This window comes from Musca autumnalis, unplaced genomic scaffold (genome assembly GCF_047663935.1).
Source record: "Musca autumnalis isolate F117 unplaced genomic scaffold, ASM4766393v1 scaffold_4, whole genome shotgun sequence".
Lineage (NCBI taxonomy): Eukaryota > Metazoa > Arthropoda > Insecta > Diptera > Muscidae > Musca > Musca autumnalis.
This window is the reverse complement of record NW_027411977.1, coordinates 95,606,871-95,624,976: the sequence shown is the minus strand read 5'-3', so window position 1 is coordinate 95,624,976 and position 18,106 is coordinate 95,606,871. Positions and strand designations below refer to the sequence as shown.

At 36.1% G+C, this 18,106-nt stretch overlaps 1 protein-coding gene across 7 annotated transcripts in view; it reads left to right on the top strand.

Moving 5' to 3' along the window:
• LOC141401132 (uncharacterized) overlaps positions 1 to 16,975 on the top strand; it is a 65,011-nt gene extending 48,036 nt beyond the window's left edge. For 4 of the 7 annotated variants that reach the window (XM_073981016.1, XM_073981017.1, XM_073981019.1 and 1 more), the window contains 2 exons: positions 707 to 902; positions 15,098 to 16,975. In XM_073981016.1, the coding sequence (XP_073837117.1) occupies positions 840 to 902; positions 15,098 to 16,825 (1,791 nt within the window). In that variant the 5' untranslated portion in view covers positions 707 to 839 and the 3' untranslated portion in view covers positions 16,826 to 16,975. Of the gene's footprint in view, positions 1 to 706; positions 903 to 14,040; positions 14,775 to 15,097 lie in introns of those variants that run through there. The other 3 variants (XM_073981021.1, XM_073981020.1, XM_073981022.1) reach the window with 3 other exon arrangements.
• The last annotated feature ends 1,131 nt before the right edge of the window (positions 16,976 to 18,106 follow it).

The following is an 18,106-nucleotide window of genomic DNA, read 5'->3' as shown; positions in this document are numbered from 1 at the left end:
AATCATGTCAAACGTCAAATTTGCTCACAATAATGCATTACTGTGAATTGCTTGTTTACATTTTGCATGTGATTTTATTCACAATAACACATTTTGACAACTGGTATGAAGATCAGCTGTTTTTGGCGTTACACCTTATTATTCCACCATGTTCACAGTGAATTCAAATGACAAATATGAATTTTGACAGCTCAAATCGAAATCAGCTGTTTTTGAGAGAGAACCTATAATAATTGGGCCATTCTCGTTGTTGCACTACATATGTACGTGACCGGGATCATGGTTTACACTATGCTTGATTTAGCAAATCTGGTGGATTTAAGTTGTCATTTTCATACAATATATGTAGGTAGAATAAATCGATATACATAATTTATGCACTTAATGATCGCATAAGTGTATATAAAGTCAAAACCAAGCTTGAAACGTTTGGTGTGAATTTGAGCAACTGATGGATCCAATCTACCAAAATACAAATCTTTTGAATAAATTTGTTTTAACCTTAAAGAACACTTAGTCGATCTTAATTGATAAGTTTTATGGACATTTTCATTGGAAATAATTTAAAAGAAAATTGCACTTTTCTGACTCAACAATTTTTGAATTTTAAATAAAATTAAAAATAATTCTAATTTAAATACCAAGTTATTAAAAAAGTAACAAAAAATAAATCCTAATAATTTGTATTTCCTTCTTTTCTTTACAGTTAATTTACTTTGGTGTGTGATAGCGTTTTCTTATATATGTATGCTATCGCCAGGCTTTGGACGTAACAGTATTTATAATTAAGGATTTCTGAATTTACCACTGAACACCACTCACACACAAACACACACAATATGGGACAACCACATAGGCGATCGAATTGGCTGGCCGTATTTTGTTTAGTTTTAACGTTAAAGGTGAGTAAAAACAAAGACAAACAATTAAACAATACCTCCAAGTTTTGGTTTCTCCCAAAAACCCAAACGCCATGTGAATCCACATGAAAGTAAAAATAAAAAGTGAAATGATTTTTTTAGTTAAACTTTTTTCTCTTTTAGACAAATATTAACGGTTTTCAAATGATTAACCCCATTCGTATTCAGTCAGCAAATATACCAAAAATAAACGAATATTGTCATTGATTTACATAGATATGTAAATAAGAATAATAATACAGCGCAAATACAAAGATGTTGGGAATTTAAATTTTTTTAGTTATCAACAAAAAAAGTTTAAAACATTTCATGGACGACATCGAACTGGCAATCTGATAAAACAAACGGAACTTGTTTAGTAGTAGACCCCACAGACAAGAAGTAGATTGTATTTTTTTCTGTTTCTTTACAAAGCTTTGCTGTATTGTAACGCTAGTTTGAGAAAAAAAATGAAAGAAAGAAATGTATTTCCCAAAGAGAAACAACGAGAGCAGCCAATCCAACGATGATGTTTAGAAATCGAATGAACATTGATGTGATGTGAGTTGTTGTTTAACGTTGTTGGCATATGATGTCTGAGTTACGAACTGAACTGAAATTAAATGAATGAACGACGAACAAGTGAATGATTTCAAACAAAAACGATGATTTCTTAATCGACATTCGACACTGACCGTTACACACTGTTTTTTTGTGTTATTGTTATTAATGATTATGCAGTGAGTGCTACAGTGTAGTCTGCTAAAAATATTTCTATGGTTTGGATTTGGTGTTGCCGCTTACTAGGGGCAAGTCGGGCATAATGACGGATTTTATACATAAGTACATTTAAAAATTGAAAGGAGGTTTTAAAAGTATAGTTATGTAAAAAAGCCCGGCTTTATGCCCGACTTGACCCCCCTGTAAGGTCGTGAACTCTACTCTTTGGCAATACAAAATAGCTCGCCAACATTTTCTGAATATTTTTGCTATGAAAATATTTTCTATATGTAAAGTAATGCTATGTTCGTTAATCCCTAGGAACTTGGCTATAATAAAAGGTTCCCAAGAGGTTTCTATATCATTGATCTTCAATACAACAATATTAATATGAGAGAATTTGATAACATAAAAATGAATTATGTATTAGCCCTTCCGAGGTTTAGTCTCTGTTAACTCTTCTAATACACATATATTTCGAATCAGGACTTGCAAAAATAATATTCCGAAAAAAATGTGTATATATCGATAAAAATGTAGATGCAGTTTGGTTATGCGGATAACCAAAGAAGACAATACTATTTATATCCTCAGCCTTTAGGCTAAATACCAAAATGTGCCTCATCGAAATAATGCTTTTGTACTCCATATCAGCGGTCGGCAACGTGCGCTTCCTGAGACCAATGTAAAATGCTTGAAATTTAAGCTCTTTTGCTCTCAGCAAGCGCACGTTGCCGACCGCTGCTCCACATACATGTTTTGGGACGAAATAAGTTTCCGACAATTTGGAATTGATTTAGTCCCGTCCATACGTCAGTCTAGTTGGCTGGTTGTAGCCCACGATTATTCTCAAACGGAGTAATCGATTAGGCCAATATTTTGTACATCCACACTCTAAATTATTTGTTGAAAATTGCAATGAAAAACACTATGATCTTTTGTTGATTATATTTTAGGTGCGTAATAATTAACAAACAATAGAGCAATTTATGGAAATGCGTAATTTCAAACACAATTGCCGCAAGGAAAATTGCCTAATATAAATATGGACTAAGTTAAGTTTTTTTTATTAATAAATGGTCTGTTCCCTTACTGCAAGAATCTACTAATTTTTACTATTTTTTCGATAACATAAAGGAAAAAATGTTATCGTAGTAAAAAATAGTAGCTTCATCCACGCTCTGGAACAGAACATATAACATTTTTTCTCCCTAATAGCCCGTTTCCACGGTACGTCGTTCGTTCTCTATTCGTTGTTCGACCCATAACTACGAATAAATTACTTATTTCCCCACACAAAATTCTATGAACGAATGACGATTTTTCTACGTTGTTCGATTAGAAATACTCTCGGTAGTGGGATTCTGTAACTCATTTTTGCTATTACCGACAAAAATCGGTAAAATTAAATAGAATAATTATGACTAAAAACATAAAGAAAAGTTGGCATCACTGTTTGTGTCGGTAGAGGCTAGCGACTACCTTTTACTTATCGTTAACTTACCGAAAAAACTCGTTAATTATCGAAATTATAAGCACTTTAATTTTACCGACAATTATCGATAACAGCAAAAATGAGTTACAGAATCCCACTACTGAACGACGAATAAGTATGTCCCATCCCTAACAAATGAGAGAATTTATCGAAAAAAATAATTATGACATGTCTAAATTCAAAATTGAACAATTTGTTGAAAACACAAAAATTTTTAGTAAAAAGGAAAAAGATGAATGAAAATTAATGAACTAAACATTTTATACAGATACAGAAGGAAGATGGTTGTGTTTTCTTCTTAATTCCACACACATTTCTTGTCCACTAGTTCAAAATCTCGTAAAAAATCAGAAACAAAAAGGAAACAAATAACTGAAAGTCTGTATACACAAACATTGTTTTGACATGTCTCTCTCTCGCTCTCTCTCTCTTTAATTTTGAAAATAGAAACATATAAAAATATTGGTCTGTTCCAGAACTGTAAGAATCTACTAATTTTTACTATTTTTTCCGATAACATAAAGGAAAAAATTTTATCGTAGTAAAAATTGGAGCTTCTTGCAGGTTCTGGAACAAAGCATATATTGAAAATACAAAATTATTCAGAATATATGGAATGAAATGTGTGTACTTAAATATAGAAGATAAATTTGAAAGTCTATTGTTTTTCCTATTCATTTATGGTCTGTTCCAGAACTGCAAGAATCTACTAATTTTTACTATTTTTTCCGATAACACAAAGAAAAAAATGTTATCGTAGTAAAAAATAGTAGCTTCTTGCAGGTTCTGGAACAGATCATTAATGTATATTTTATGTGTTTTCGGTTCAAATTTTCGTGAAAACAAGGAAACAAAAATGAAGGAAATTTTATTTATGTTTCTGTTAATTACGAATGGTGTCGTGGAAACGGGTTAATTCGTGTACTTCGTTCGACAGGCGAACAAGAACCAGAACCTGCAAGAAGCTACTATTTTTTACTACGATAACATTTTTTCTTTATGTTATCGAAAAAAATAGTAAACATTAGTAGATTCTTGCAGTACTGGAACAGACCATTTATTAAACACATTCAGAAATTATTAATACATTTGGGAACTTTTACATTTACATATAAAAGTGCGTAAAATTGTGCCTAAAATCGCAGTTCAAAATGTGTAAAGTTTTGAACATATTTGGCGTAAAATTTTACAACAACAAAGTTGTTGAAAATTACGCATTTTTGTGTCGCATGTTGTTGCCTATCATTATCATAGTGAAATTCAACAGAAATAGTTTAGAGTGCATATTTTGCCATATGGGTCCACTCCTTTAGGTACCTACCCCACAAAAAGTTAAAAAAAATTCGCTAAAATGGTGCGGTGGGGGTTACCCCTTTTGGCCCAGTCGTTGTCTTTAGATTACGATGGAATATAGACTATATCAGTCCACTCCATCAGGTACATATTAAACAAAATTTCCTATTACACGGTGCAGTTGTTTTTTGGAGAGCAAGTCCACACTTCGTCAAATAATGGACCAACATGTGTAGCCTGGTCAGCACCATTAAAATGACAGAAGAGCAGGATAACATATGAAATGAGTATACGATTTGAACGAAACTTTACACATCGTAAGTTGAGTTAAGGACCTGCTCTCGAATCGCTTTGATTTTTGTTGTCGCAACTTGTATTCACTGCCACCCATATGACGGTACAAGTTTCATCATGGGAAAGTCCATACTTCCTGAGAAAATAGCCTGAAAGGTACAAAAAACCTCTATGACATCATGTGTAGTGGTTGGAGCGCAAGATAACTCTCGAACGGATCTGCCGATTCGGTCCAAAATGTGCTTTGTGCAAACTTAGTTTAATTTCGAAGATAAGCCGTATCGGTCCACTCCTTCAGGTACCTCCCCCACAAAAGTTCAAAAATGTTCGGAAAAATTGTGCGCACGATAACTCTTGATGAGAGTGACCGATTTGGTATATACTTTACACATCCTAATATAGCTACCAGATATAGATGACGTTCGAGTAAGGACTATATTTGCCCACTCCTTCGGGTACCTCCCACACAAAATTTTGGAAAAAATTCACTTTAAGACGTGTTCTCGAATCACTTTGATTTTTGTTGAAACAACTTGCATTCGCTGCCTCAATTACGACAGTAAAAGTTTTTTCAAGGGTAAGTCCATACTTCTTGAAAAAACAGCCCGAAAGTTGTAAAAACCCCTATGACACCATATGTAGTGGCTGGAGAGCTCAAACCGAATACTGTGTTCGTCCACACTTGGATATTGTAATATTTCCTCGAATATAAGATGAAATTCGAAGGTGGTGCTCATAGGTCCACTCCTTCCGGTACCTTCCCCACAAAAGTTCGAAAATATGCACTAAAATGGTACGCGCGATTTCTCATAGACGTAGCAACCGATTTGGTCCAAACTTTGGATCTGTAAATATTCTCGAAACTTAGTTTATGTTCAAATTTTGGCCTTATCTGTCCAATCCTTGTGGTACCACCCACACAAATGTTCAACATATTTGTGTGGTTAAGGTTCTGTTCGAGGATCCTTTGGACATTTTTATCTATAGTTTTCCTAGTGGCAATGTTTACAGCGATATTATGTTTTTCGTAGGCTAGTGTGATAAAAAAGCCCTATCTATTGATATCCCCGCAAATTTTTGAACTTTAATCCTATCCATACTTTTGACGGTTCATACGTCCAAAATGTTGAAAACCCCCCTAAATACAGGATCTTTTTTTTTTGAAAAAAAGTATTTCAATCCACACAGGCTGAGGGTACATCTCTGTCGGCAAATCCGACTGATACTTTTTTTACATGTTTTATTAATGATTTTATTTTGTATTATTGTAATTTACCGTTTTTCTTCTAATGATTTTCACTGTAGTTGTTATCGTCTTGTGAGTATAGCAGAACAATATGAACAGAACAATCAGCACTAGGTTGAGATATTAGATGTCGCCTTTATATTAAAGAAATTAAAAAATTTTAGATGCGAACTATATCGTAGAGTCAATTTCTTTGTTTTCGATACCAAACGCACTGTACTTGTTTGGTTTGTCAGTTATCTAACAACAATTGTTGCGACAGTGGTAGTTGTTGAGTATGTTGTTGATATAGTCTCATTGTGATGGTGAGACGATGGTGGGGGTTGTGTTGTGGTTTCTTGTTACAGTGTCAATGTGATGATGAGACGATGAGACCATTCAAAAGAAAATGAGAACAAAGTTGAGAGAATTTACCAAACAAGGGAGGAAATATTGGGAATATAGGGAAAAATAGGAAAGTGATTTAGCATCTCATGAAAATCTTACATATTTTTGAAAAAAAAAAAATATATATAGTGGTTTTCGGATGGATATAAGATACTACACATGTATCTTATGTGAGGTACCTGTACAGTATGAAAACCCTACAGCACAAACGAAAATATGTAAAAATTCTTGAAATATTTTTTGTGTGTATGGTATAGACCCTTTTAAAGTTGGCTTCCGATTCAAAGTATTTTGAGGAATTTAGCCACATTTTGCAAACGAAATGTCGCTAATTTGGCTTTTCAGGTTTTGATTGGCTAGGGAACATTGGTGCATAAAATTGTAAAATAGAGGTCCACGTTTTGATATAGCCCCCTATAAAACGGTACCACCCAATTGTTGGTATTTTCAAAGTTTTAGCCACATTTTTCTACAGAAATGAGTAAAATTCGATAAAAAGTCTTTCGGAATATACAACATTCCTACAGAGAATTATTGGTATAGGTCCATGCTATAGAAATGTGCCTCCCGATTTTCGGTATTTTAAAGGCTTGGTTACCGAAATGACTAATATTTGCTATTTAGTATTCGATATGTGTGCAAAACGTGCCTATAGATATTTGTGGATATAGATGTACGTTTTTACAGGATTAGTCTACTGTGGTGACTGTAAATTAGTATTTCGGATTCTGAATGGATGGAAAACATAGATGTCTCATTGGTATTAAACATTGTTTAAAAGAAAGTGATATTCTTAGCATGTTCCACCTCTTCAAGGAATAAGCTTAACCGAGGAAGACCGGAAGATCGTAGTATTTTCATAAACAAAAGGAAACTAATTGTTCAATTTTACTTTAATACAACTCGTGGTGAAGGCTATAACAAGTTCGGCCCCGTCGAACTTAACGCCCTTCTTATTTGTTTTTATTTTATTTTGATAATACGCTTCCACTCTCTTCGTTTGTCTTCTTTCGGTAAGCTGGCATATTGAGGGGAATAGGATTTTGCTTGTCAAAATTTGTTTCTTCTCTCTTCTTTTCTATTGACAGTCTTTCAGTAGGCCCGGAATTGTGTTTTACCGGTAGGATGACTGGAGATATCCAGGGCAATCAATTCCGCACAAAAAAATAATTGAAAAGTGTGAAATTCTTTAAAAATCAATATTTTAAAACATGAAAAACTACTACACCATTTTCACATGTAATTCGAATAATTTCAGTTGTAGTTCGAAACATTTCACTTGTAATTTGAGAATTCCAATTGAATTTCGAATTATTTCATTTGTAAGAGTGCGTATAACTAGCAACATATTTAACCTAACCTAAAAAAGTAATATAACTTTAGAGGATTCGGTTTCTGATCCATTCGTTCGCATTCATATTCTTTCGACATAATGAAACACGCCCTTAGGTATCCGAACATGTTATAAAACATATTCTTTCCCAGCAAAATAAATTGGAAGTCGTGCAATGTAGACTAGTTCTTTCACGACATGTTTTTATGCAATTCAAACGGAGTCGTGAAAGAGGCACTCTATTCTTTACAATTTAACCGCATTCGGATGCGATCCCATTATTAACAGCATCCGGATGCAGTTCAAGGGAGTCGTGAAAAGGCACTCCGTTCGATACATTTTACAAACAGTTGTTAGTGATCCCTAGCAAGCAAGCTAATTTGTAGATACAATTACAGAATTTTTTCAAAGACAGAACAAGTGTGAATCAATTTCTAAAATTTTTATATAAAATAAAAAATACAACCAAAAGTTGGGAACATTTTTACGGTAACTCGCGAGAAGAAAAATTCCTAATGAAGTGCTGTTGGAGAACTTGTCGAAATTTCAACTGATGATAGGAAGACAATATAAGAACCCCTTTTTCAGATGAAGCAAAAACATTTACGCTTGGATTAAATGGAGAGCGGACTAAACAGACTCAGTTGCGATTGAATTTAATGAAGAAATTTCATAATCTGTGCTAATGTAATAAAGCTCTTATTATTCTTATTATTTTGGGATAGTTTGCAATGGCTTGCATTTTTAATGCATCTTTGAACTGCATAAAAACACATTCCGAAGAGAGCCTTTAAATTCAATCCAGAGCACTGCATCAAAACACGTGCTTTGGATCCAAATTGGACTGCATCCTATTCTACCCTAAAGGGTTAGTAAAAATGCGACTCCAAAGGGACAGTTAAAATGCAGTGCCGAAGGGTTAGTTAAAATGCAGTGCCGAAGGGTTAGTTAAAATGCAGTGCAAATGGATTTCATCTTTCAGTAGTCAGGCTCTTGTATAAATCATGAGTGAAAATTCATAATTTGATGCACTTCCAGATCACTTGCACATATGATTTAACTGCATCTTTGGAGGCAAACATTTTGCTGGGTTCTTACTAACATTTTCAACGGTATACCATTTCGACTCTAGCAGGGTACAAAGTGTTTGATTCCCTTCTTCTTTGCTTTTGACGTGGTAGTATTTTTTGGACGATAGGTCACTAACCCGATGGCTCAATCCAAGTTTTTACCTGGAGTTAAAGGCCTTCAGACACCATAAGGAGGACAAATCTCACATGAGATGGAAGGGGAGAAATATTAAATACTGGATTTTGTCATTTTACTGCCAATACGACATATTACAGCAGTTCTATTTTTACAATATATTAAAAACTAATCTTTTTATGCAAAACCACAATTAAATCTTAGAAAAGTAAATTGAAAGAGAAATGGTTTAATTTTTGGTTTTATTCGACCTTTTGAATTCAATTCAAGAAAAAGAGTTTTTTTGAGCTTGAGGTCATACTGGTTCATTCTTCATTTCCTATCCAATATTTTTCTTTTTCTAAAATTGAAAGAGCAAAAATAACAGAATTAATTTAAATTCATTATTTTATTTCATTTCACTCTCATATTAATATTAATAAATACATACATACGTATGTGTAAACTTTTGTGTATAAATAAATTAAACCAAACACTGAATTAGTTCTATTTATATAAAGATTTACTACTCGATTTTACTTAAAATTTCATTTTTTATACAAAAAAAAATAAAACTCCAAATCGCATGCTTCAACAAATTGCATTAAAACTATATGTAGCTATATGTAGGTCTTTATATATGTGGCTATGTATGTTTATATATACATGTAGTATGTGTTTCTTTTCAACTAAATCTTCTTATACGTTTTTTTAGCTTTACGCTACGCTATTCAGTGTGTGTTTGTGTCTAGCTAAAATGCAGTTATGCTCTGATTTGTACCAGTTTTAACTTTCTTCACTCATTCATTTACCACGATGTTCAGCATGAACATTTTCTTTCATATTTTCTCGAACTTGTTGTTGTTGTTGCTGTTTTGGTGTTATTTCTTTTTTATTTTATACGCAGCTTAAACATTAAACAATTTTAGATATTTAGACGTTTTTTTCTCATTTGTTTTGCCGTTTCAAATAAGACAAAAATTGGATTAAAAATTGATTTTAATCATTTACAATTTGATTGTTATTCCATGTTTGGTAGGGTGGGTTCTTCTACTGTTATTTGAATATAGTGTTTATCCTGTCCTGTCATAGAAAGAGATCTAATTAGGCTGATTAGTATGACATCAAGTCATCAGCTGTAAAAATAAATAAAAGAGCTAATGCAGCCTAATTCAAATGTTGCTCTGTCTGTTCATTATTCTTTTGCCAGAAGTGACGCAAAAACAATCTAATAATAATAAGCGTATCATCATTATATAATTAATATTATCGGGTATGTTCTGAGACACACTTCACCTCTCACTTCACGCCTCAAGCATTTTGTTCACCCCATTTACGCTCATTTTTCGAGTATTTTATAGACGGACAAGGTTATACCCTTCATTTTAAATACCCTTATGATTTTTAAATACCCTTATGATTTATGATTTCATTTTAAATACCCTTAGTCCCATGAAATTCGCAAAAATGGGAGTAAATAAGGTGAAAAATGCTTCAGAAGTGAAGTGAGAGGTGAAGTGTGTCTCAGATCATACCCGTATGTTCTAAAAAGAACGAGCTAAGAATAGTTTTCTCTCAGACCTCAGACACCATTTGGAGGATTATTTAATTAAAATTCGAAACATTTCACTTGTAATTTTAGAATTCCAATTCAATGTCTAAATTATTTCATTTATATTAATTATCTCGTTTAGAGTTGAACTTAATGACCAATGACACAACAACTACCAAGTGGCAGACAGAGAAGTCACTCCCACAGCCGATATGTCTGATGAGCTGCAAAACTAACAGTGAAACTAGTCACATAAATTGGTGGTTGCGTGGTTTAGAACCATCGGCTTTTCTTTTTTCACTTGCAAAAATCAACTCTAAACGAGAAAATTAATAAAAATTAAAATTAAAAAATTTTCTTCGCCATGACATACAAAATTTCAAAAATTTCATTTATAATTTGAAGTTGCTCGTTTGTAATTCGAATATTTCTATTTTTAGTTCGAATTTCAAATGGAATAGTTCGTATTACAAATGGAATAATTCGAATTTCAAGATAAAAAAAAATTAAATTACAAATGGAGTTTTTCGAATTACAAATGGAATATTTCGATTTACAAATGAAAAAAAATCGAATTACAAATGACATAATTCTAATTACACATGACAAAATTTAATTTACAAATGGAGAAATTCGAATTGCAAATGGAGTATTTCGAATTAAAAAACGAATAAATCGAATTGCAAATGGAAAATGTCAAAATACAAATGAAATAAATCGAATTACAAATGAAATAATTAGAATTTCAATAGGAATTCTGAAGTACACGTAAAATGTTTCGAATTATAATTGAAATTATTCGAAAACAAACCAATGCAGAGTATCGTTCACATGAACATGTAGAGCATGTGTTGGGTATAGCGCCATTAATTCGAGCCCAATACTTATTGGGGACGTTGGTCTCCGAGTACGGCATTCACATTGTATCTTTGTAGTGTGAATGCTATTCCAGCCTGCCTTATAGGCTTGTTAATCTGGAGGTACTCGCTTGTACCTTTGGATCTCTCTCTTCAGATCATGAACATCTCTCCTGACGTGCCTGGGTTGGGGAAGCCTGGCCTCTAAAATGCATAAAGTTACCGCATCGCTAACATCTGTTCGCGCTGATATATCAATAAAATCTTCGTCTCCTCGTGAAGATGGTTCACGGGTGTTATGAGGAGGCAAAAAGTCTTCAGGGCGACATTCTGACAGCTTTGATTATTCTTGCTCTGCGTTAAGCTAACATTTGCATACCATACCGGTGTCGCACAGCTTACCACAGACCGACCTATTACTTTAAAGGACGTCAACAAGGTTCCTTTATCAGCACTCCATGTGCTACCGTAAACAGCTTTGTTTCAGGGAGAGTCTGCAGAAGCTCCCTTTGTTTCAGAGAGGGTGTATAGAAGCACCCTATGTTTCAGATGGGGTCTATAGAAGCACCCTTTGTTTCAGAGAGGGTGTATAGAAGCACCCTATGTTTCGGAGAGTGTCTATAGAAGCACCCTTTGTTTCAGAGAAGGCCTATAGAAGCTCCCTTTGTTTAAGAGAGGGTTTATAGAAGAACCCTTTACTTCGGAGAGGGTCTATAGAAGCACCTTTTTTGAGAGAAGATCTATAGAAGCACCCTTTGTTTCGGAGTGGGTCTGTAGAAACACCCTATGTTTCAGAAAGGTTATATAGAAGCATCCTATGCTTCAGAAAGTGTCTATAGAAACACCCTTTGTTTCAGAAAGGGTCTATAGAAGCACACTTCGCTTCAGAAGGGGTCTATAGAAACACCCTTTGGTCTAAAGAAGCACCCTTTGTTTCAAAGAGGGTGTATAGAGGCACCCTATGTTTCGGAGAGTGTCTATAGAAAAACACTTTTTTTTTCAAAGAGGGTGTATAGAAGCACCCTTTGTTTCAGAGAGGGTCTATAGAAGCACCCTTTGTTGCAGAGAGGGTCTATAGAAACACCCTTTGTTTCAGAAATGGTCTAAAGAAGCACCCTTTGTTTCGGAGAAGATCTATAGAAGCACCCTTTGTTTCGCAGAGGGTCTATTGAAACACCCTATGTTTCAGAAATGGTCTATACAAGCACCCTTTGTTTCAGAAATAGTCTACAGAGGCAGCCTTTCTTTCAGAAAGGGTATAAAGAGGCACACTTTCTTTCAGAAAGGGTCTATACAGGTGACCTTATATTTTAGAAAGGGTCTAAAGAGGGACCCTTTCTTTCAGAGAGGGTCCACAGGGGCATCCTTTCTTTCCGAGACACCCTTTCTTTCAGAAAGGGGCTATAGAAGGACATAATTCATTCAGCAGGGGTATGTTACAGTCCTTAGGACGGCGCTCTGGCAGGTTCCAATATTCTTCCACTGCGTGACGCTAATATTTGCATACCATACTGGTGATCCACAGACCGGTAACCTTTTATTTCAGAAAGAGTATATAGAGCCACCCTTTCATTCAGAAATGGTCTACAGAGGCAGCCTTTCTTTCAGAAAGGGTATAAAGAGGCTCACTTTCTTTCAGAAAGGGCCTATACAGGCGACCTTTTATTTTAGCAAATACATAGCTATCTGCACGTTTTGTCGATCGTTTCACCCAATATCATGGGGTAGTTAATTGTCGGAATCAGGACAGGACACCATCCACCAATATGTTTCGGGAGGAGCCTCATTGCAACCGTACAGGTGGAGAACAGTGTGGTTGAGAGAAAAATTGCGATGTGTAAAGACTGGAACAATGGCGGACACTTCTATCGCGCCACCAGCCATTTTTGTTGGTAATCGTAGGATTTTTAAAGTTATTGGACCATTATGTCCGAAAGCTTGGTAAAAATTTAAAAGCGTTGCTTGAACAGCCCTTAAAGCGCACTTACGCGAATGTTTTGAACTTTTGTGAGTGAGGTTACCCTACTTGGAGCTTGATATAATTTTGGAAGAAATTGTTTCAGCCAAATAGGATATTTGGTAACACTATTGCCTACGAATTAAGTTGAGTTGTCGCCGCCAGGAATTCTTATAACTTTTCGATCTTTATTTCCGGAAGTACTGACTTGACCCGAAAAAATGGTACCGTTGTAGTGGCGGCAGCGAGAACAACTTTCTAAAAAAAATTCAAAGGTCAGGTGATCTTGAATTTAGTACTGCTAGTTACCATACTTTTGCATTCTCGCAATCTGACTACCAGGATGATCACTGAACTTGGCAACAGTGGGGCGAAAGGTTTACCTACTTCCAGTTTTGTAATTTACTTTTTTATTGAAGAAACCTTTTGCCTACACTGGGTTACAATTCAACGCCGTATATCGTTCTTATGGTGTGAACATAATGCGTGGTAGTATGTGTCACTCACTATCTGTAAAGAGTGTTAAAGGTGGCTTCACAGGTGACACAACGACGTGAACAATATCTACTTGAGATAAAATAAAAGCCAAGAAAAATTCTCAGTCATCAAAGACCATCTGAACAAGGCCTTCAAACCAAGCCCAAAGGCCGGTATTGCTGATTCAGGACCCTGTCCAATCCCAGCGAATTGCACATGATTCCCCCACCAATGTCCGGTCAACGGTTAACACAAACACGATATGGAAGTTGGCATTTTGGTATCCTTGGGTAGACGTCCTCGCCTTGTCAAGGGCCTAGATGACTTGCGCAGTATTCGCAGACGTCGTGTTACCATCGATGTTCTTGTTAAGCCTAGAATCTACAAACGTGATGCCCAAGAAATGACTGATATCAATACTGGCCGCATTATTCAAGTATTTCCCCCGTGATATAAACTTTGCCCTCAACAGAAATGTTATTTTTCATACCATATGTCGCCCTTCAAATGCTATACGAGTAGACTTCGTCACTAGTAGTAACGTACATCCATAAAGTTACAACAAAGCTCCCAAAAAAAATCCAAAATAAATTAACTATTAGATAATCTCAACATGTCGATTGCATTCAACGTTTCCTTGAATAGACTAGACTACAACATCGTACATTGTGTGTATTTCTCACTCGAGCTCAAGAAGGCCCACGAAGCAGAAAATTAAAAAATATCTTAAAAGTGGCTACACCAATTAATGACAATGCGGATGTTATGGCAACAGTTTTCGACAAAGCGTCATCAACTGAATACAATTTTTTTTTTTTGTTTTCGTTTAAATAAAACGAAAAACAATCTTACAACGCCGCCACCACCGTCATCGTCACCAACAACAACAACAACATGTTTAAACCATAAGTGATGTTGATGATGACATGGTGTTACCACAAAATATTACATAATGGGCCAAAATAAGCGTTACGTAAATTTGGATACCCGCAGTGAGACGCACTTTGCTGACGACAAGCAAGCGGATGGATACATTAATAATGTTGGCAAATGATTTCGAAATACAGTTCCAGAAAATGGTAACGACCAAAACATTCATTGCCCCTCTTTGGAATTAGGGTTTTTATTAAACAAACGAAAAATAAATATGTTCATAAAAAATTACAACGATGTTTTTGTTGTTGATGATGAAGACACACATGATGATGGTAATGGTGTTGAGTAGGGTTTAGTTTGACGAAAACATACAAATTTCGCTTTCTACAACCTTGGATGGGAATTACGTATTTATTTTTATTATTACCATAATACAGCTAATTCATCTTCCTCTTCCCTTGTTTCCCTTCATAATCACAACTTGGTTTTAATCGTCTGTTTCATTCTTCTCTTTTCTTTCACACAGAATGCTTATTGTGAGGGACCACACGTGGACTCAGCTTCCCTGCCTCTGGAACACAGATCGGTATATGGACCACCACCACCCTCACCCGTCTATGGATCACCACAGACAGCATTAGCGGCCAGTCCCAGCAATGATATCTCCGACGAAGCTTGGCCACTGGCAACAACGAACGACAGCCCCCAAATCAAACATCTGCAGGTGCAGTGTGAAAAAACTCACATGCGCGTGAATATCGAATTCGATCGTCCCTTCTATGGCATGATATTCTCAAAGGGTTTCTACAGCGATCCCCATTGTGTTCACTTGAAACCAGGTACCGGACATTTAAGTGCCACTTTTGAAATTTTCCTCAACAGTTGCGGCATGACCAGTTCGGCAAATCACAACGCCGCCGCCGGCTATGGAGCACCCACACCATCGGGCAGCTATGTCGAGAACACCATCATTATTCAATATGATCCCTATGTCCAGGAAGTCTGGGATCAGGCCAGAAAATTGCGTTGCACATGGTATGATTTCTACGAAAAGGCTGTGACTTTCCGACCATTCCAGGTTGATATGCTGCATGCTGTTACCGCCAATTTCTTGGGTGATAATCTGCAATGCTGGATGCAAATTCAAGTTGGCAAAGGTCCTTGGGCTTCCGAAGTGTCGGGTATTGTTAAGATCGGTCAGACCATGACCATGGTGTTGGCCATCAAGGATGATGAAAACAAATTCGATATGTTGGTACGCAACTGTGTGGCTCATGATGGCAAGCGTGCTCCCATACAGCTGGTCGATCAAAATGGCTGTGTTGTCAGACCAAAGATTATGAGTAAATTCCAGAAGATCAAGAACTTTGGACCCTCTGCTTCGGTGGTTAGTTTTGCATACTTCCAGGCCTTCAAATTCCCCGACTCCATGAATGTCCACTTCCAATGTGTCATACAAGTGTGCCGCTACAATTGCCCTGAACCCAAGTGTGGTCCCAGTTTGGCCGGTGGTGAATATGGTGTACCCCAAATCGGCGGTAATGCCCTCTCTTCCGAATACGGTCCACCCGAGCCCTATGAACGTGGAGACTTTGGTCTTGGTGGTTTGCCCCCAGCAGCCTATCCCGATCCCAGACACCCAGCCAGCGACTCGACCGGTGCTTATTCCGAAAATCAACCCGATGTTGTTCCTTCACCCCAAGCCCAAACGGCCGGTTTGGCTGATTCAGGACCAGCCAGCTCTCAAGCCCCTGCCCAAAATCCCAACGACCTGCACATGCCTCCACCACCATTGCCCGGTCAACCAGGCCAATACAGCACCGTTAAACGCAAAGACGATATGGAAGGTGGCAACTTGGTATCCTTGGGCGGACGTCCTCGCTCCGTTGAGGGTCTTGATGACTTGCGCGGTGTTCGCAGACGTCGTGATACCATCGATATTACTGTTAAGCCTAGAATCTACAAACGTGATGCCCAAGAAATGACCGATGTCAACACTAGCCGCATTATTCAAGTCGTTGCCCCCGGTGATGTAAACTTTGCCCTCAACAGCAATGCCAACAACGAAACAGTGGTCATACAATCAGCACGCAATGCTGATCCAGAAACCATCTGTATGTCTGTGCCCAGCTTTGTGGGTGGTCTTGTTATGCTCTTGCTTGTTTTGGCTGTTGCCTCCCTAGTCGCTGCTTTCCTCTTTGTCCGTGTCCGGCATTTCGATCGCAAAGGAGCTCCCATGGGTTATCATAATTAAGTTATTATTCTAAGTTAGGCTTGCGAAAGGCCTAGCTCCCAAATAGATCTTCTCACCCAATGCGTAATCCTTCTATTGTTAATGCTTGTTTTTATTTGCGACATCTTTTTAGGACAAACTTCCATTACCTCTCAAAAAAAAAAAAAGAAATCCTGTCAAGAAAAAAAAATAGCAACAAAATGAACAAAAAACCGAGACAAAGGATTCTATTATTATTATTATTTATGTATGTGTGTAATTTATTTATTAATTAATTTATTTATTATTTTTTTGTATTATTTATTTCCGTTCTAATTGCAAAAAACAAAACAAACAAAAAACTTTTTGTATTTATTTAATTAAGTTTCGAAAAATAAACGAATAAAAAGTGAAACAAAACGATATTTTATAAAAATCATAAAAAGCATTTTGATATTTATTTAAATACCCAGCAAAATTTCGGATCCGGTAGTCATTACGTAACCCATTACAAAGTAATGTAAACAAGCTTCTTTTCCCATTACAAATAATCTGAAAAGTAATGGGATACTTCTTAAAAAAATTACAAGGCAAACCTACTTACTTTGCTCCTCACTAAGTAATGAGGACGGTGGCACAGTGAGTGTGTGTCCGACTATAAATCCTAGGGTTGTGTGTTCAACGCTCACTGTCGGCACGCGAGTTTTTTTAATTAAAAAATAACAGTTCGTGGTGCACATGTGCACTACACATTTAAGTAACCCTTAATGTTCGTGTGCGTGGCATAGTATGTAGTGTCTTTGGCTAGAAATCAGAGGGTTCGTGAGTTCAACTCCCAGAGCGAGCGAAATAAAATAAAGTAAAATAAAAGTAAGAAGTGTGAAATTAAAAAAAATCTCTACATTAACAATTCTAAAAATAGAATTTTTTTCAACTTACTTTTCAACTTCTAATGGCCACAGAATAACTAGTTATTCTAGTGGTCATAAAATAACAAACTGAGTGCGACATGCCCTTGTAAAAATAATGGGGAAGAAAGGGGGTTTGCGAGTAGTTACGGCTGCCAAAAATCCCTTACAAAACCCATGATTTTGGGAGGACTTTTTTTGCTGGGTACATTTATTGGATTGGGGGAGGTTTAAGAGAATTAAAATATAAAGGAATTTTTTAATAAATATGACGAAGCGTTCAAAGATACCACCCACTAAATACGCTTTGAAATTCCTTAACGACAAGTAATTAATTATCATATCTTGCTATGTGTCCCAAGCGGAATTCAATGTCCAGATTGTTGGAAATGATGGGGGTTATTCTCAATAAAAC